The 19,723-nt window shown below is 37.7% G+C and overlaps 3 protein-coding genes across 5 annotated transcripts; 1 reads left to right on the forward strand and 2 right to left on the reverse strand.

The window, feature by feature from the left end:
• Positions 1-89: 89 nt before the first annotated feature.
• On the reverse strand, positions 90-5,646 carry LOC117631050 (FACT complex subunit SPT16-like). Its single transcript, XM_034363978.1, has 4 exons — positions 5,426-5,646; positions 5,072-5,167; positions 1,244-4,537; positions 90-925 (listed from the first exon to the last, which is right to left on the reverse strand). Exons 3-4 carry the CDS (start codon positions 4,483-4,485, stop codon positions 922-924), a joined length of 3,246 nt encoding a protein of 1,081 aa, XP_034219869.1. The 5' UTR covers positions 4,486-4,537; positions 5,072-5,167; positions 5,426-5,646; the 3' UTR covers positions 90-921.
• A 1,494-nt stretch (positions 5,647-7,140) lies between these two features.
• On the forward strand, positions 7,141-14,584 carry LOC117630867 (protein transport protein Sec24-like At3g07100). Of its 3 annotated transcripts, none has more exons than XM_034363696.1 (14): positions 7,141-7,228; positions 8,234-9,415; positions 9,499-9,637; positions 10,121-10,311; positions 10,843-10,950; positions 11,052-11,255; positions 11,448-11,679; positions 11,992-12,141; positions 12,249-12,405; positions 12,724-12,851; positions 12,935-13,257; positions 13,337-13,525; positions 13,742-13,982; positions 14,080-14,578. In XM_034363696.1, the coding sequence occupies exons 2-13, from the start codon at positions 8,294-8,296 to the stop codon at positions 13,973-13,975; spliced, it is 3,177 nt and encodes a 1,058-aa protein (XP_034219587.1). In that variant the 5' UTR covers positions 7,141-7,228; positions 8,234-8,293; the 3' UTR covers positions 13,976-13,982; positions 14,080-14,578. The 3 variants fall into 3 exon arrangements, with proteins under 3 accessions (XP_034219587.1, XP_034219584.1, XP_034219586.1); XM_034363693.1 differs by having other exon boundaries at positions 8,237-9,415; XM_034363695.1 differs by having other exon boundaries at positions 7,159-7,228; positions 8,231-9,415; positions 14,080-14,584.
• A 1,138-nt stretch (positions 14,585-15,722) lies between these two features.
• Positions 15,723-16,175, reverse strand: LOC117630575 (putative pentatricopeptide repeat-containing protein At5g37570). The gene has a single exon (XM_034363279.1). It carries the CDS (start codon positions 16,173-16,175, stop codon positions 15,723-15,725), a length of 453 nt encoding a protein of 150 aa, XP_034219170.1.
• Positions 16,176-19,723: the final 3,548 nt, after the last annotated feature.

A 19,723-nucleotide genomic window follows, 5' to 3' on the forward strand; every position in this document is an offset into this window, starting at 1 on the left:
ATGAAGCTTTTCTGTTGCCCATAATATGGGAGTATGATCCCTTTTCATGTTGCCACCATAAGAAGAAATAGTTTCCAGTCCAGTCAATAGGACAACAATAGGAAATGTGCTGTAAAATGAACTGGAATATGTGCAAATATTGAGCTGCACGTAAAATAGATGAGACACAGCATTTAACGAAGTTCGGCTATACCTACGTCCTAGGAGAGTAGCAGCAGTAACTTTTCCATTATATAAAATAATAGGGCTAGTTTTTACAATATGTGTGGTTCACTGAATTTCTCTCTTGGAGAATTTCTCTATGCTCTCTTTCCTCATCACTCACTCACCCTTTTTCTTCCTTCTCTTCCTCTTCTCTGCCTGACTCTCATTCTTCTCTCATCTGGAGGTGTCTGTGCAAAGGCAGGATAATGCCTTATTTATAGGCAGATTGGGGAAGGTAGCTAACCCACGTCAATGTGCACTAAGGGAAAGTTGCAGACAAACTTTACCCAAAGTCTCCAAATGAATAGTTAGTGGGCTCCACACAAAAACCTTTACAACAAAATGTTTTATCAGAATCATCTTTAATGTTGATCATGATGCCAACTCTTGAATTTGAAGCATCTGATTCAGAGTCTGATCACTCTTGAGGATTCAGAGGAGGGCACGGGAGGAGTTGGTGAAGGAAGCAAGCAATGCAGACAGAGAGAAAGGGAACGAGCTGGGCAGAGAGGAGGAGAGGGAGAGAAGGAAGATGAAAGCTTTGGGCAGTCTCCAGCCCCTCCTAGTAGTAGCAACCGAAAGCGGTCTAAGTTGAGATAGATCATGTGTGTTCTTTTTCCTTTTGGACTAAATAGATGATGTTGAAGACAGGAACTTTTGCTTGTAAATAAATGATCCACTGAGAGACAAACCCAAGTTTACTCATTTGGCGCATCTTCACCTGCAAGTATCACATTACCAAAAACAAAATTCACCCGAGGAATCATATAGCAACCAACATCAGTGAGTGAAACCAAAGTATGATAAAAGGATATATGTAAAACCCTTTAATTTTGTTCTTTCCTAACATCTTACAAGAAAAAAAAGTTTGTTTTAACACGCAAAAGGAACAGAGACAACAAAAAAAACACCCATTTTGACTTTTTTCTTTTTGTTAACTCATTACTCTTCTTGCGTAACATCTTCAAAATGGAACACCCTGTTGCTCAAGATGCTGCATAAGTTAAAGAAACAGAAGATAAAAGCAGACAACTGTCACCTAAATTTGGGCCTCTTGGGAAGGCTGCCACCAAGATTTCTCTTGTCAGGAGGTGCCCGAGCCTTTCCAAAAGCCTTAACCTTCCTTCTTGCCCTCTCCTCTTCGCTGTCTGAGTCATTCCCCTTTTCCCTGTCTGCATAACTTGCTTCCCTCTCCAACTCTTCCCAAGTCTTTCCTTCTTCCTCTTCTGAGTCTTCTCCCGACTCTTCTTCCTCATCATCCTCGGACTCCACCAATGACTCGCTGTCATCATCCTCATCCTCGGAACCTGAATCTGACTGTATATCTGAAGGCACATATCCATGGTCAGACTCTTGAGAATTATCGGAATCAGAATCACTAACTTCCATATTTAAGAATTCCCATCCACCATCCTCTATGAACTTCTCAGGGTCGTCAGTGATGGTTTTCAGTATAGGACGCCAGTTGAGATTCAACCTACTCTCATAATACTTGAGGTCAGTTGTGTCTAACCACTCCTTAATGCCATCTAGTGATGTTGAAGGAATGGAATCAATTCTAAATACATCTCGCTTGAAGTCCTTGAAAACAATAGTCAAATCAAAGTTCTTTTGCCCAAGACCAACTCTCTCAAGGTTTACTATTTCAATCTCACTTAGAGTAATTACCACAAATGGTGTCTCTATCAGCTCAACCAGACAGCTCGAAGTTGGGACAATGAAAGCTGAGGCTTTATGAGGTACTCCATGGAAGCCAAGCTCTCTAAGGGGCTGATCAAACTCAAGGTCAAGTGATTTGAATGGGGGCTGCCCCCATGAATCATTTACTCGGTTCACAAAGTTCTGGAATTCCATATTAATTTTGTTCTTTCGTTCTCTCTCACGCTGCTCTTCCTCAATCTCATCAGGATCATATGCAGACCTCTTTCCACCTCCCAGTGTCTGAACTACATCCATCACCTCCGCATAAAATTGCACGTCCTTAGTCTTTTTGTTTCCTACCATAATATGATTGTGAAGATGAAAGTGCAGCAGGGTAATCATTTCCTTCTCAGCTGGCTGGAAAAATGCATGTTTGATATTGCTAAACATAACATCCACACGTTCATCAGGCCTTGAAGTAGAATACCGGAACCCATTTGCGTGGGCTTCCAGAGATCCGGTGAGCTTTCTTCCACGACCACCAAAAACGGGACGAATCCATAGATCAGGCAATCTTTTTGGCTTGAATTTGGCTCCTGCAATTTGCAGCTTCTCTTGCGTAACTAAAGTTGCCCTTTCAGCTCTTTCAGATTCCCTTGAGGCAACCTGCCGGCGAAGGGTTTTAATTAGCTGTACTACTTCGCTTATATGCCTAGGATCCTTAGAACGGAATGAAACTTCCTTTAAATAAATTGACCCTTGAAACTTCAGGGAGTTTGCATCATGAGGACTAAATGGTGTGCCAGGTACATTAAAGATTATACGGATGTAGCAATTCCGGTTACTGTCCTGCTGGCTGGAAACACTCTTCACAGTTGCCACGTGAAAAGGAACCATGTTTCCATAAATGGGCAAGAGGATGGCTTCATTCTTCTGGTCAACTTGAATCATCAACTCTCTTGGAGGAGGAAAATCATTGACATTCTTATATGCGATCAGATCACCAATTGTCTTCCCAGCACCACGACTATCCATTGATGCAGAACCCCCACCCGCAAGCCTCCTAGCAGTTTCTTCATTCTTTTGGCGGGCAAGTTCAGCTTGGTGCTGCCTACGTAGCTCTTCTTTTGACATTTCATGGTTGTCTGACCTAAGTGTGGCCTTACTCATGGCATTCCTCCCAGCACCTCTACTTTCGGCTTTAGGTTTCGCCCGCTCTTCTACTTCATCATCATCGTCATTGAATGAGTATGCCACATCCTTTACAGCTTTAGAGCTTGAATGAGTCAATACTTCTGGGGTCTCTTTACCAACAATAACCGTATCTGCTAATAAGAGTGAAAATATCTGGGTCTTTGGGTCTTTTTTCTGTGCCTGCAAGTTTTGAAAACCAAGAGAAACATTGAAAACCATGCCCGGCCTCAAAATTCGATCATTCTTGGCATTAAGATTAAGCCCTGACTCACGAAACTCAAGGCCAATTCCAGTTCCAGCAGTTTTAGTCAAGTTTGCAGCCAGCTCTGGAGCCTCCTTTTCAACTACTGTGAGTGCAGCTTGGTATGCAGCACTTAACTTATTCCCAGATTTTAATTTACTAATTGCAGCTTCTTGAGCTTTGAGAAGAACCTCATAAGCCTTGCTCTGCGTAGAATTTGCATCAATCAGAAAGGTTCGAGCAACATTTGAGCAGTAGCTGTTGTACCGTGATCCAACAGCACATATAATCACACTAGTAGAGTCATAACAAAGGTTCTCATCGTTGCTTGAAGCACTGGGCTTCAGATCAAATTCTCCTCCACTTTGAAAAATTGGAGGATAACAAATATCTACATTCTCTGCCTTCAGCTTCACCTTAATTCTTGCAGGTTCCAATATGGCCTTTTCTGTGTCATCCATCAATGACGAATGGGAAACTTTCTTTTCCTCATCAATGACCTTCTCGACCTTAGGTACCACAAAACTCCTCATCACTGATGAAGTCAAGAATGCAGCTTTCTTCACATTTGTGATCTCAATCTGGTCTTTGACAGCAAACAAGTCTGAGAACCCATTAGTCACATCACTTAACTCAAAATTAGCATTCTTCAACTTCTCAGTCCAAGTCTCCAAAAGCTTCCCTTCAGGGGCCTCTCTTGCTATGTGTCCAACAACAGGAGCATCAGAGCTCGATTGGGCATTTACAGCTCGAAATATGCTATCCATTAGTCCAGTTCCATCCTGGCTTTTGAGTTTCACATGCATAACAACTTCAACACCAACAGCCTCTTTTGCAGGCTTTATCACAACATCAAGAAGAGAGGCCTTTTTCTGGCTACACAAAACATGGATCTGCTTCTTTGTGAAAACCATAATAGTCTCTGGGAACTCATAACCGAGCAACCAGATATTCAGGGCTGAGGATTTCAGGTACCGCAGATCCTCAGAAGTTGGAGGAGTCGCTATGGCGAGTGCATCAGATTCACCCCATAAATCACTATTATGTTCCCGCCAATGTGAATATAACAGCTTTAACCGCTTGCTGAAGTTATTGAGATCAATGGCATATGAATTGGTGTTCCCTGTGGGCGTTCCTGATGGCTTCCCATTTGCAGGTTTGACATTACCTTTTCGATGATCAGCCATTGAAGAAACTTTAGTCATGGATAGTAGGATTTTGGAAATTCAGCTAGTTGAGTATGCTGATCTGCATAAACTGTGAGAAATAACAAATGTTTATCAGTTCGTGCCGTGCTCTCCATATAGTGAAAAGTTGACCTGAAAACTTTGCTTGATTTAGCTTTGTGCCGCATAGTATCAAATAGTACAAATGGTAAACAACATCATGAGTAGGGTAAAATTTAAATATTACTCACTCTACGAAACTTAGCATCAAAATTTATAATCCCTATTGAAATTTAAGCTCAAAGAGCAATCAGAAATAATACATCATTTACCACCCTTTTCATATCTTCAAAAACTTATAAAACTTAAGATCTTTTCTTTGTCCTAAACAGCAGTTAATATTGACATTCAAGATTATACTTATGGGCATCACCTAAAGATAAAAAAATTATGCTTAGATTTGTTTTCTAGCAACTCTCAGGAATGAAACAGAGTATCAGACACACAAAAACAGAGTATCCCTATATGCAGCAGTCAACAAAATCAATATGAATCAACTTCTAATCATCAAAACCCAATAAATAAAAGCGTTGAAATAATAATTAAATTTCCTTGAAGCACTTACTTTACGAGAGATCGAACAAATTGGCAAACTGGTTTCAAACTAATTTCTCATTTCACGCAAATGAAGCTCCTGATAGTTTGATACGTCATACCTGACCTGGTACCAAATATAAATTAACAAAATCATTGCCAAGTTGCTAAAGTTTTCTGCTCAAAATTTCAGAATCTGAAAGAACCCAACAAGATCCGTATGGAGAAACTGATTGAATTCCACATTGACTAGCTTTCGATGCAGAATTCAAACACAATAATGGGATTGATGAAGCTAAAGCCCGCTCTTGGTCAATAAATTTTCAAACTTTGAAAGAAAAAAGCACAACCCAGTAGAATAAATTGATTGAAATTTAAACTTTACCAGCTTCTGGCGAAGAATTCAATGGAGCATTTCTCTGTCAGTTTGGTCTCTGAAACTGATTCCAAATAGAAAAGTAAAGCTGATTTGTGAATATCCGAAGGAAAAATTTGGATCGAAATGAGAGGTTTTAAGAGGATCAATCTGGTGAAGATTAAGAAGATTGAGAAAGAAACTAATAATAATTGAGAGATAGAAACAGAGAGACGGATGAAGATGGAGCTATCAAGTAAAGGAAGCCACTTGACCCGATTTTTACTTTCTATTTATATTTTGAGCTGGACAAAATAATTGCCACCTCAGCAATACTTACAATTTTTTTTGCCAACCTCAGCAATACTTACATAGTCGTTTGCCAAAAATAAAAGGAAAATTTTTTTTATAAGAAAAAGGCAATACTTATTATTTTTGCATCTATCTATATATATAAAGCAAAAGGTGAATTGTGAAATATTTAAAATACCAGAAAATGTCATTGGTTAATGCAAACATTAAGAATTGAAATTATTAATTAAATGAGGATAATATGGTAAATTCATACTTTTTCATATTAAAAACATTAAAATTAAAAAAAAAAAATCAGATAATAGATCCTATTTTATGGAACACAACTACCTATTATCTGTTTTAATTCTAAAAATAAAATAAAAAATAAAAAAGAAAACCAATTGGCGCATGTGCCAAGGGGTTAGTATATATAAAGCAAAAGACAGAGAATGGTGAAATATTCAAAATACCAGAAAATACCATTGGTTAATTCAAACATTAAGAATTAAAATTATTAATTAAATGAAGATAATGTGGTAAATTCATATTTTTTTCATATTAAAAAAATTAAAATTAAGAACAAAACCAAATAATAGGTCATACTTTTATAGAACATAACTACCTATATTATATTTTCTTAATTTCAAAAATGAAATAAAAAATAAAAAAGAAAATAAATTGGCACATGCATAAGCATATGTTAATGAGCTAGTAAATATAAAGCAAAATGCAGAGAATGGTGAAACATTTAAAATACCATAAAATGTCATTGGTTAATACAAATATTAAGAATTGAAATTATTAATTAAATGAGGATAATATGGTAAATTCACACTTTTTCATATTAAAAAAAATTAAAATCAAAAGTAAAATCAGATAATAGATCTTATTTTTATTTAATACAACTACTCATTATCTTTTTTAATTTTAAAATAAATTAAATTTTTATAATAAAAAAAAGCCTCTCGCAGGCACAGAAGCCCGTGTGGAGAGGCTAATTTTTGCATAAAATAAAAAAAAAACGAATAATAACTATTTTAGAATGCTACTAACAATTCTCTTAATATATGTATATTACCTTTAAAAAAATTCACAATGAGTAGATTTGGATGTAAAACAACTTTTGTTTATTCGGAGAAATAAATAATATAAATTATGAGAAGGAATTTTCCATTCCCACAGTATGACTGATACCTAATATTATTAATTCATTCATATTATAAAATTTACAGTTGATAATCTATTTTTCGAAAACTTATGAAATCAGAACTTCATTTTATTTAGAATTGAAAAAGTTAAAAAAAAAATATTTAAATAAAAAAAAACAGAGAGAAAAGGAAGACTGACCCAACCCAACAACTTTCGGCCTTAATAGTAAAGATCCGATTGGGCCCAGCCCAAATTTGAATACTAATTTAAACGAGAAGAGGACGACGTCGTTGAGGTCGACGAAAAATATTAACCCAGTCACACTCTCTCTCTCGTCTCTCTTTGATTGTCAATCTCTCTCTAGACTCTCCGTTTCTCTCTCTAGCAAAGGTAAGCTTCCTCTTCCTCTCTCTCTCTCTCTCTCTCTCTCTCTCTCTCTCTCTGTGAATCTCGATGTGCCTCTACGATTAATTCAACGCAAATAGTCTCTCTTGTTGGTGCATCAATAGAATTCACCTTTTCCTGCTGTGGGTATTAGCAAAATTCTGAGATTCAACTACCAATCCCAGTTGGGTCTCTTTCACTTTCGTATTTCCTTTGGGTTTTACGTACGATTTCCATATACTGCACAAATTTGGCTCTATTTTTCATGTGCGTTCTCTTATCCTCTTTGATCCACATGGATAATTTCAAAAAATTTGGGGTTTGATTAGTGCTTATTTCGATTGTTGATGATTAAGATCTGCTACTTTGTGTATGTATTGCATGTTCAATTACGCGTCTTTTTTTTTTTTTTGGGTGTAATTTCAGCTTTTAGGATTATGGGATTATGATTCCTAGTATTAGAAATCATAATGTTAATATTTTGTTGTGAGCTTAATTGATTACACATTGGTTCATGTTTGGTTTTCATAATTAGTTATAGGGTAATTACTAATAGTATCTCATGATCCATCATGCATTGTTTATGTTGTGATCATGTGAGGCCTTAGGGGTTAAGACTTAGAATTGGGTGGTTACTGATCTTTCTTAGTGGAATCTTAAATGAAATGTTAATGGTGCTTGGGCCTAGTCAAATATTAGAAATGTAAGATTATGAAAACAAGGCGACTTTCTTTCTTGGGCGCCTTTATGAATTTTCTGAGACTAGACTAGCTTTAGTGTTGACATAGAAGGTCTTGATCTATTCTCAAATACATCATTTGCTTATTCCATTGGTACTTCTTTGTTATGTTTGATGCATGGATCCCACTCACCATTGTTTTGCTCTCTATTAAAAAAATAAAAATTTGAATGTCCTTCTCTTTGTGTTTATATGTTTCCATACCCCAATGCTGTGAGTACATTTAATCCTACTTGGATGGTATTTCAAACCTCTTCTCTTGCATGTAGTAGCAGGTATAGGTCATGAGAGCATTGCTACTATTGAAATAGCAGGTGATTATAACAAAAGTTATGGGGACTGAAAATCCTGGTCGTCCGAATTTTACTACAAGACCTGCCACTGCACCTTTTGCTGCTGCTCCTCAGACTATGATGCCTTTTTCATCTTCAGGTCCTGTGGTTGGACAGGAGGCCTCTGGTTTTAGACCTCCTCCACATGTCACTCAACAGACGCCATTTTCATCATATGGGCCAGTGGTTGGATCAGATGCCTCTACATTTAGACCTGCTCCACCAGTTGCTCCACACACTAATGCACCTTTCTCATCATCTGGGTCTGCAGTTGGACCACAAACCTCTCCTTTTAGGCCTACCCCGGCAGCTAGGTTTAATGATCCATCTGTGCCTCCTCCGCCAACATCAAGCGTCCCACCTCCCGTTGGATCTTTCTCCCGTTTCCCAACACCACAATATCCTTTAACAGCGCAAGCACCCCCTCCACGTGGTCCACCTGTAGGCCAACTGCCATTTCAACCTCCTGCCGGTCAAGCACCATTTCAACGACCGCAGCAGCAGATACCTTCTGTGCCAATGGGAGCTCCACCTCAAAGCATAAATTCTGCACCACCAAGTGTGAATGTTTTTCAGTCTCCATCAGATTCGTCATTCCCAGCTCCCCCACCAAATGTTCATGCATCGTTTCCTGGATTTGCCCATAAGCAGTCTAGTGCAGATCCACAAGCCCCAACCGTCCAGTCTCCATTTCTTACTCATCAAGGAAACTATGCAGCTGCTCCACCAGCAGTATCTTCCCCTTTTGCTGCTCACCAAGGAGGTTATGCTCCACCTACTCCAGGTGCAGCTCCACTAGGTTACCAGTCAAGAGACCACATGCAACATCCTGGCTCCGGACCTCCCCTTGGTGCTGTCCAAACCTTGACGGAAGACTTCAGCTCACTATCTATTGGGTCTGTTCCCGGAACAATTGAACCTGGACTTGACCCTAAAGCTTTGCCTAGGCCTTTGAGTGGTGATGTGGAGCCAAAATCACTTGCTCAGTTGTACCCCATGAATTGCCATCCTAGATTTCTACGGCTTACAACCGGTGCAATACCAAGTTCTCAGTCGTTGTCTTCAAGGTGGCATTTACCTTTAGGAGCGGTTGTTTGCCCACTTGCTGAACCACCTGATGGGGTTAGTGCATCTATACTCGGAATGATCAAAATTGCTTAAAATTGGATTCACTGTAATTATTTTGTTTCTTGTTCTCTCCTTAGGAGGAAGTTCCAATTGTTAATTTCGGTTCTGCTGGGATTATTCGCTGTAGAAGATGTCGGACATATGTGAATCCGTATGTAACATTTACAGATGCTGGAAGAAAGTGGCGTTGCAACATCTGTGCTCTACTTAATGATGGTAAATGGACTAGCTCTTCTTCTTTCCCTCAAAGAATAAATTGTACTTATTTTTTGTAAACAAATGTACCATATGTGGAAGGATGAAATGTTGACACAATATGCATCTAAGATCAACTTCTTGCATTCCTATGTTGGGTAACATTAAGCAGCTGAGTTTGCCTTCCATTTTACTCATTGTTGTCCATTGTTAATTACCTAAATAGGTATTTGTGCAATGTATCCTGCAACATATGTATGGAATACTTCTGCTTGCTCTGTAGTCCAAAATAAAGTTATTATATTCATTCACCAAAACTGTTGTCCATTCATCATGATGAATGGACAACAGCTTTGGTGTATTTTTGTTAAAGATGGTCTACCTGAATGCAGGGTCAAGTTTTCTTGCTGGATACTGCTTGTTTTTGTCTGCTAAATTTAATCACTGTTGTGCTGTTTGGTTTTTGGAAATAACTATCATAATTGTAGTTACTTTCTTGTTCAGTTCCTGGTGATTACTTTGCTCATTTGGATGCCACTGGCAGAAGAATTGATTTGGATCAGCGACCTGAGCTTACACAGGGTAGCGTGGAATTTGTTGCTCCAACTGAATATATGGTGCGGCCTCCTATGCCGCCACTGTATTTTTTCCTCATCGATGTTTCCATATCAGCAGTCAGAAGTGGTATGATTGAGGTATACACTTTTTCTAATGCTTTTACAGACAAGCTGTTTATTTTATGAAATATTACTAATATACAACTAAAGAGCCTTTGGGGCTATTGTGTCTGGTCTGGTTCATAGATATCCAGCATTGCTTGTGTCTATTGTTCTTGGTTGCCCCTGAGAGAATAATGACACATGTGGTTTGATTGAGATTAGGAAGAAACGACATACTTGTTAACAAACAATATCATATATGTTATGTTGTCTGGTTTTATTTTATAAAGTAGGCTGGTTCAGATGCCTAGCTTTGGGCGTGTTTTCTTACATGACACAGATAGAATAGGGTTTGCATGCAACTAGTACTCAACTCTTGAGTGATCGAGTTACTGAAATTCTCTTGTTTATAAGTATTCATGTAAGGACTTTCACAGTATGAATCCCAATGGCCGGTTCTGTGTCTTTCCATTTATTGTATTTTATTATCTCTTTGATTAATTACTACTAAAGGCCTGTCTACCTCTCTGTTGGAATTGTTGAAATTTATTGATTACCTCGTTGCAGGTTGTGGCCCAAACTATACGGTCATGTTTGGATGAGCTTCCTGGCTACCCCAGAACACAAATTGGGTTTGCAACTTTTGACAGCACAATACATTTTTATAATATGAAGGTATGTGCTTTCTGTTACTGCCTGTTGTCATAGCGTATTATTTCCTGTTTCATCCAACTCCCCCAACGTATGTGCTGAGTTCCTGTGGGTTTCGCATGCAGTCTTCTCTGACTCAGCCTCAAATGATGGTGGTCTCAGATCTGGATGACGTATTTGTTCCATTGCCAGATGATCTTCTTGTCAATTTATCTGAATCAAGAAGTGTTGTGGAGACTTTCCTTGATAGCTTGCCGTCCATGTTTCAAGACAATGTTAATATGGAGTCTGCTTTTGGCCCAGCTCTGAAAGCCTCACTTATGCTTATGGTCTGTTAGCTTTCTCACACGTGGCATTTTGAACTTTGCCTTTGGCTAAAATATTCAATCAATTATAGAGTAGTGTGTTAATTTTTGTATTTCTCGAGTAATTTGCTATTCAGTTACTTCTTTATGCATTTCTAAGAGTTTGGTTGTTCATTTGCTCTGCATTAACTTCTGCACGCATGTGTGTTTATGCAGAGCCAACTTGGGGGAAAATTGTTAATTTTTCAGAATACACTGCCATCTCTTGGTGTTGGCCGCTTGAAGTTGCGTGGAGATGATCTTCGTGTCTATGGAACTGATAAAGAGCATCCACTGAGACTACCAGAGGATCCTTTCTACAAGCAGATGGCTGCAGAATTTACCAAGTTCCAGATAGGGGTAGATGTATATGCCTTCAGTGACAAGTACACTGATATAGCCTCATTAGGTACATAATGGTGATTTTATCTTATTCTGTTTTCACTATCATAGAACCAAAGATCAAGATGATGTTGGAAGTCGGAGGAATATCAGTAGAAGATCCTGGCTTTCATCATAGTTAATATTTTTGAAGAAAGAATCTGAATTTGCATATTTGAAACTTTATACAGCAGCTAATGCTAGGCCCATACCAGGGTGCGATGCTTATTGTGTTTAATGTATGCTCTCCCATGATCTTCTTGTGCTATGCAGAAAAAGTTCAGTCATGAGTGCATAGAAGTTGTATACTATATAACTGCTATTGGTCTTCCAAATGTAGGTACTCTGGCAAAATATACCGGGGGTCAGGTGTATTATTACCCAAATTTTCAATCCACAATTCATGGGGAGAAGTTGAGACATGAGTTAGCCAGAGACCTTACTAGGGAAACTGCCTGGGAAGCAGTCATGCGCATAAGATGTGGAAAAGGTCTGCTATTAATGATTCCCCAGAACAACCCCATTTGGGCTCACATACATATGTTATATGTCTGTTGGAAAATATGCTAATGTTTTGTTACTTGTTTATACTTTTAGGAGTCCGCTTTACATCTTATCATGGGAACTTTATGCTAAGGTCCACCGACTTACTAGCACTTCCAGCTGTAGATTGTGATAAAGCATTTGCGATGCAGTTATCTCTTGAAGAGACGTTACTAACTATTCAGACAGTATATTTCCAAGTTGCTTTGCTGTATCCTTCAGTTTTAACTATACATGCCTGTATGGTGCTTGTTTATCTTTTGATTGTTCACATATCATGCTGTCAATGTCAGTTGTGAACACTACTTCTGTTATTACTGGTATCTCTTTAAATTTCCATTATAAAATCAGTCCCTTCTGATATTCTTCTTCTGAACCGAAGTACTTTTTTGAGGTTACATAATGAAGTTGTTTCATTCATTATACTCAATCTGGATATATGACTGTCTACTTTAAATTGCTTTGGGGGGAATTCCACAATGGTATTGTGAAGGTTATCAATTTGTGAAGTGTCTTTAACATTTTAAAGATACACTGCATCCTGTGGAGAAAGGCGTATTAGAGTACATACAGCTGCAGCACCGGTGGTTACAGATCTGGGAGAGATGTACCGACAGGCTGATACAGGTGCCGTTGTCACCTTGCTTTCCAGGCTAGGTAGGCAACCGAAACTCTATTCTAGTGGTGTAGTATATATTTTGAATCTCGATTTTCTCAAGTTCTTCAGAAATAATGTGCAGCAATTGAAAAAACTTTGTCCCATAAGTTGGAAGATGCTCGGAACTCTTTGCAGCTAAGAATTGTCAAAGCCCTCAAAGAATTTCGAAATCTCTATGCTGTACAACACCGCTTGGGAGGGAAGATGATATACCCAGAGTCTCTGAAGTTCTTGCCTTTGTATGGATTAGCACTTTGTAAATCAGCACCTCTTCGTGGAGGGTATGCAGACGTGTCACTTGATGAACGTTGTGCAGCAGGCCACACAATGATGACTCTACCTGTTAAAAAACTGTTGAAGCTCCTATATCCTAGTTTGATACGGCTCGATGAGTATCTTTTGAAGGTAATAAGATTCCATTAACTTAAGTTGAGTGATGTCATTTATCAATCATTAAATTTGTTTCTTCTTCTTGTATTTGCAGGCATATGCTGAGGCTGATGACTTTCAAAGCATAGAGAATAGGTTACCACTAGTTGCTGAGAGCTTAGATTCCAGAGGCCTTTACATATTTGATGATGGGTTTCGCTATGTTCTATGGTTTGGTAGAGTTCTTCCACCTGATATAGCTAAGAATTTACTTGGGACCGACTTTGCAGCAGAGTTATCAAAGGTATGACAAATTCCCTTAAAGACAAAGTTAAAAAAAGAAAGTATTATGAGAGGTCCAAAAGGAGGGGTGGGGTGGCAAAGAGTTTGATCATCTTTCACCTCCATGTGCAAGCATGCATCATTACTTTCTGCATAGTCTTGTTTTTCAACTTTTGATGGATTTACTTAAATTTATATAAGAGATCTTCCATTTAAAATTTTTTTTGGCTGCGATCAGGTTACCCTTTGTGAGCGCGATAATGAAATGTCGAAGAAGTTAATGAGGATACTTAAGAAATTTAGAGAAAGTGATGCTTCTTATTATCAGCTGTGCCATCTTGTAAGACAAGGTGAGCAGCCCCGAGAAGGTCATCTTGTACTTGCCAATCTGGTTGAGGACCAGATGGGGGGAACCAATGGTTATGTTGATTGGATAATTCAAGTACACCGACAAGTCCAGCAAAATCCGTAGTATAAAGGTAATGTTCTCCCGTTAAATTTTTGTATTTATTTGATGATTGTAGGTTCGAAGAAAATTATCGGAACTGCTAAACGAAACTGATTTCGATGTTGCAGGATATTTATTAAGCTAATTGCATGCCTCATCTGTAAAGTAGTGGAGCCTTTGTTCAATATGGTGAATATTTTGAATTTACCCATGGGATCATCCCCTGCCCTAGAGTGGAGGCTGGTTGAGTTGAAGAAATGGGTGGTTACCATGCAAGATTTTTGGACAATTCGTTACTTCATCGCAGGATGCAATCATCAAAGGAGATGTACTTTAGTAGTCATATAATCTTTATTTTGCCGTCTTCATGTTGGGAAGAAACACACATTAAATTTTTGTATGTGATATCATTTTCTTTACTTTGTTAGCAATTTCCCTGCGTTGTTATAATTCCATATTTTTCCCCCTCCAGTCTGATTGTGTAGCCAGAGGACAGAGGTGGTGTGATAAGTGCACCATGCTTACAAAACATGTTGGATTTTTTTTGTTTTTGTTTTTGTTTTCCTGGTCAGATGTTGGATTTTGTTGATATATTTAACATTTTAATCGTAATACTTAAAAAGGTTATTTCTCTTTTTCTATCCACAAAATTTTCTACATGATATGATAAAAATTCATCCCAAACCACCATTTCAAGAATGTTCATGCTTCAAATGAAAATATTGGTAATATCATATTTTTCCTTTTGTTTCCTCCCCAAAAAAAGGATCGTTAAATTTATAGTTTATATACACTGAAACTTTAACCTATAGATTTGTATATATCATAAAATGACTAGACTTAATAAAAGATTTAATTCCAACCTAATTATTTTCTATTATGTATATCTTCTTTATTTGGCCACAGTTAGAAAAGGGAGGGGAAAAACTTCACACATCTTGTATCACGCGGGTTTAAACCTACGATCATTTAGAAGCACACCAAAAATCTAAGTCAATTCAACTAACCCGTTGGTCTATTATGCACCCTCCTCCTACAAGAATATCAAAGCTTCGGATGCCGAAGTTGTCTTTTGCAAGAAGTAGAGACAAGAAAGTAGAGAGGAAAAATAAGGGAGGTTTTGATATTTTTCCAAGAGAATTTATTTATGTTATAATACTATGAAACCCTAGTGTGGATATTGGATATGTAAATCGAAATTATTTTGCCCCAATAACTATCGAGTAATGAATGATGCTGAACTATTTCTTAAATTAATTTTTTTATATATAAGTTCGAACTTGGGGCAAATAGATGAGTTCACTGTCTTGACCAATTGGACAAAAATTAAGTCACTGTCTTGACCAATTGAGCCTAATTATGTTAGAAGTCCAGCCATACAACATCAATAAAATAATTAAATGTACTATGTTGGAAAATAAAAATAAAAATTTATGAAAATGTTTCTCTAAATTTACCATGATAAAAAAGAGGTTTGTGTTGTAAATAATAGAGGTGGAGCCCACACGTTATATAGTGGAGCCCACATGTTTGAAGCTTTGCCTATAAGAAGAACACCTTCCCATTGTAATATACATATAGAATGAAAATGAGAAAATCAGTTTTATGTATTCTCACCACCTAAATTCCCTCTCTAATTTCTCTTTTTAGTTTACAGCACGAATATCTCTAAAATACCAGCTGCGATATTCGATCAAAATTTTTGTGAAGCTTTCTCCTTCATATTTTCCTGCTTGCTTTGAGCTTGTTCATGGCTGAGAACTGCTTCAGCCTAGAAAGCACTGCAGAAAACAGAGAGGCCAAAGTCTGTGGCTTTAAGAGCAGCATCTTCCTCCTCACTATCAAACAAGAAATTCTCAGGCTTTAGATCTCTATGCATAACCCCAAGTGAATGGCAAGCCTCCACAACCCCACCCCTCACAGCAGACCCATGTATTGCCCTGCCTTCCCAGACCTTCGCCTCACTCGCGCAGGCCTTAACGAGAGATGGGTACGTATACCTATCGGGAACACCCTCCTCTCTCTTCATCCGAACAAAGAGGCAAATGAACTGGGTTATGAGAAAGCAGTCTTGCTCTAAACCCTTCTGTATAATCTGCGCATGAACTTGTTGTAGATGGTATTGGGTTTTACAGACTTTGAGCAAAGTCGCGATTGAGGCTAAAAACGAACTGGGCAAGCTATTGGGTGAAGCTAACGATGAGCAGGAGCGGATGGTAGGCATGGGATAAAAAAAAAAAAAAAAAAGGGAATGAAATTGCCAGCAACTGCATGCTTCGTGGCTATGGTGGCAGCCTTGTGTGACGGCGTTCGTTTGCTTTTTGGCGGTGATGAGAGGTTGGCACAAATTCAACAGTTGGACAAGTACAGAGATGATGAACATGGGATCAAACCAGAGAGAGGAAAGAAGGAGCACTGTGCCATAAAGGTAATAGATCATGATGAGCACTTGAACAAACTAACATTTTAGGTCTCATTCAATAAATTTTATAATCCAACTGAGTTGAAAAAAAGTACCCAACAGCATTATTGTGTGACTTTTGAGGACATGCCAACAAAAGCATAAAACCTAGCTTTTGATAATCATTCTCCTTTTCATCTGCCAATGGTTGAATTGTATGCTCAATAATTCAATTGGCTGGCATCGATTCATATATATATATATATATAGAGAGAGAGTCAGTGATGTCCATTATTCCAATTCTACCCACTTGGTCTCTTGGTTTTGGAATCTTAACGTGCACTTCGGTCGAGGTAAATATGACTTTTACTTTATAAAATAATTTAATATAATATCATGCTATTTAATTGTGGTGTTGATATGAACCCATAAATAATTGTCTTTACTTTATCCGTTTTGCAATTATTTTATTTACTGTATGGTGTAGGTTTATTACCCATACGACAGTATTTACTTTATCGTAAATTTACTTTAAAGGGTGGTGCGGGTTTATCGTCCACGTCTTTACTGTTATACTGTCATTTAACTGTATGGAGCAGAATTAGTGCCCATACAAGCACATTTACTTTATCATAAATTTACTTTAAAGGGTGGTGCGGGTTTATCGTCCACGCCTTTACTGTTATTTAAATGTATGAAGCAGAATTAGTGCCCATACAAGCACGTTTACTTTACCGCACATTTACAGTATGGTGCGGGATTAACGTCCATACAACAATTTAATTTATGAATTTATTTTACCGCACATTTAAAGTATGGTGCGGGATTAACGTCCATACAAGTAATTTATTTAACAGTAAATTTATTTTATGGATTAATTGTGCTGTATGATGAGTTTTTTTTTACAGTATACAGATCAGGACCAGAAGTTCCTTGATCCTCATCATACATTTACATCAGGACTTGAAGATCCTTGATGATGATATTGATATGAGAGCTGGCAGTCTCTCCGGTACTATACATGTAAACAAGAGATCGGACTTGAAGATCCTTGATCCTTGACATGTAAATAAGGACCTAGAGTTCCTTAATGATGTAACAGTACCGTATTGGTTAAAAGTGCCGTACACATGAATAATAACTGTACTGGCAAGTGTACTGCACATATGAATAGGTATGTATTCATGATTGATGAATAGTACTATTCACATGAATAGTGACGTATGCATAAATATTAACCATTTTGGGGAAACCGTCACTATATACAAAATGGAACCTGCAGGTCCTTAAACTCATGGATAAACAATTAAATGAGATGCCAGAAGTTCCTCAAAATATGGACAATTATGTAAGGGCTTGAAGTCCCGAAATATGTATAGAAAATTGTAAAAATGTCCATACCATGAGAATATGTGATTTTGGCCTGAAGTTCAAAATCTAACAAGTGTGGAGAACCTAAAGTTCCAAGAGTTAAATGGACAACCTTTGAGGTATTATTGCAAATTGTGGTACACCACAAATTTTCTTGGCATAAGAGAATGATGAATTTAATAAAGTTCGATTTTGTTATAATCGACACCTCAAGGAAGAAATATATTTTGTGAATCCGGTTGTTAAGAATACACCGTGAAATGGATAATATCAGTATAAAAAAATCAAATGATGAATTGAGGCTCCCCACATATTTTGTTACATCTGGGCCGGAAGCCCATGGATCCAAATATATGAGAGATCCTAAAACTTGAAGTTGTGGGTATATAGTAGTTAATGTTCTTCACTACTATATTGAGATATTATCGTAGCTTTTATTCAATTCATATTTCATGTCCATTTGAAAATGGCTAATAAATTATGAGTTTGGGTTTAACCCAGACCAAAAGTTCTGGGCTCACATGCATAGAAATATGAGAGATTTGATGTGGTTATTTGAACCTATAAGGCACAAGGTTCCAGACCGTCATTTTGAAAAGACGTACAAACCACATATGCAAGTTTAAGAATGTGCGCAATTATTATTATAAAAGGAAAGGAACATATAACAGATAGATTTTTTTTACACCTGCAATAAAGGTGCAGGCCCTGTAAAATCTATAAAATTACATTATGTTCTGGAAGCCTCTGAAGGAAGAGGACGGCGCCTCTTAAGCCTAGCCATGAGCCTCTCATGGTCTCCCAAAATTTTTTCATTTGAGACCTGCAGCATGTCTAGCTTTCTCAGTGTATCAGCAGAGTACGAACTCACCAGTTTCAACAAGGAATTATTCTCTCCTTTGAGTTTCTCAACCTCCTTTTGAGACTCATGAAGCATTCTTTGAAGAGAATAATTTTCAGTTGTCATCTTCTGAACCTCGTTTGCTCTAACACGCAAACGATCAGCCAAGTTAGAAACAGAAGCAGCACTCTGAATGCTAGAAGCCATTGAGTCATTAATAGCTTCTTCCTCAGACCTCCCTGTCAACAACATTTCATCCATTGGAATAATGAAATTCCTAGCTACTGTGACAGCAGTAGCATCATCCATCATCACAGAATCATTAACTGTGAGATGACGATTTTGGGATACAAAGGATGGACGCCAAACTTTGGCGTCACTGGTTGTTATGGGAGCATCATTTAAATTGAAATTATTTGGGCAGGAAGAAGAGGAAGCCATTTTAAGAAGGTTTCAAAGAAAGTCTTACAAAACTAAAGTTTCAGAAAATGAAGGAAGTTGAGTTGAAACAAAGTTGAGTTGAAACGCAGTTTCTCAATCAAGTTTTGCAAAGGCAATATCTATAGACGAAAATGTGGCAACTTTTCAGGATTCCAATATCTTCTCAAATCCCCACATTATCTTTTTCTTTCGCAAGAGTCCAAAACTTCACGTGGCCTTTAATAATGCCTGTCGGCACTTTCGGCATTTTCAAGTATTATTTTCTTCAAAGCCGATCTTGCTTTACGGATTTCACGGAGCTATTTTTTCAAAAGTATCCCGAGAATCTCGCAATTTTTCCTATGGTTAATTTGAAATTCACCGGTTCTACCTATTCATTGTATTTGTGTATAAATGTGTTACTAACGAAATTTTCTTTGTAGAAGACATCCAGTTTTCCCATACAAAATGATGCTATATCTACTTGTTTTTCTTATCATTAAGCACTTAATATGCCTGAGAAGCAAGACTATCCCTGATCATGTTTCTGCAAGATCAGGGAATTGTGAAGGCGGCCTTGTGCTCTAATCTCCTGAGATCCTTCTAGACTAGGAGAATTGAGAGCTTGTTTTCTGCTCCCACCAGCTTCCTTCCCTGATTGTTTACCTTATCTTGCATCAACATCACAATTTTTTTTGCATTTTTTCTCTTTTGCAGCTCTCTGTTCATAAGAGATTTT

Source organism: Prunus dulcis, chromosome 6, assembly GCF_902201215.1.
Source record: "Prunus dulcis chromosome 6, ALMONDv2, whole genome shotgun sequence".
NCBI lineage: Eukaryota > Viridiplantae > Streptophyta > Magnoliopsida > Rosales > Rosaceae > Prunus > Prunus dulcis.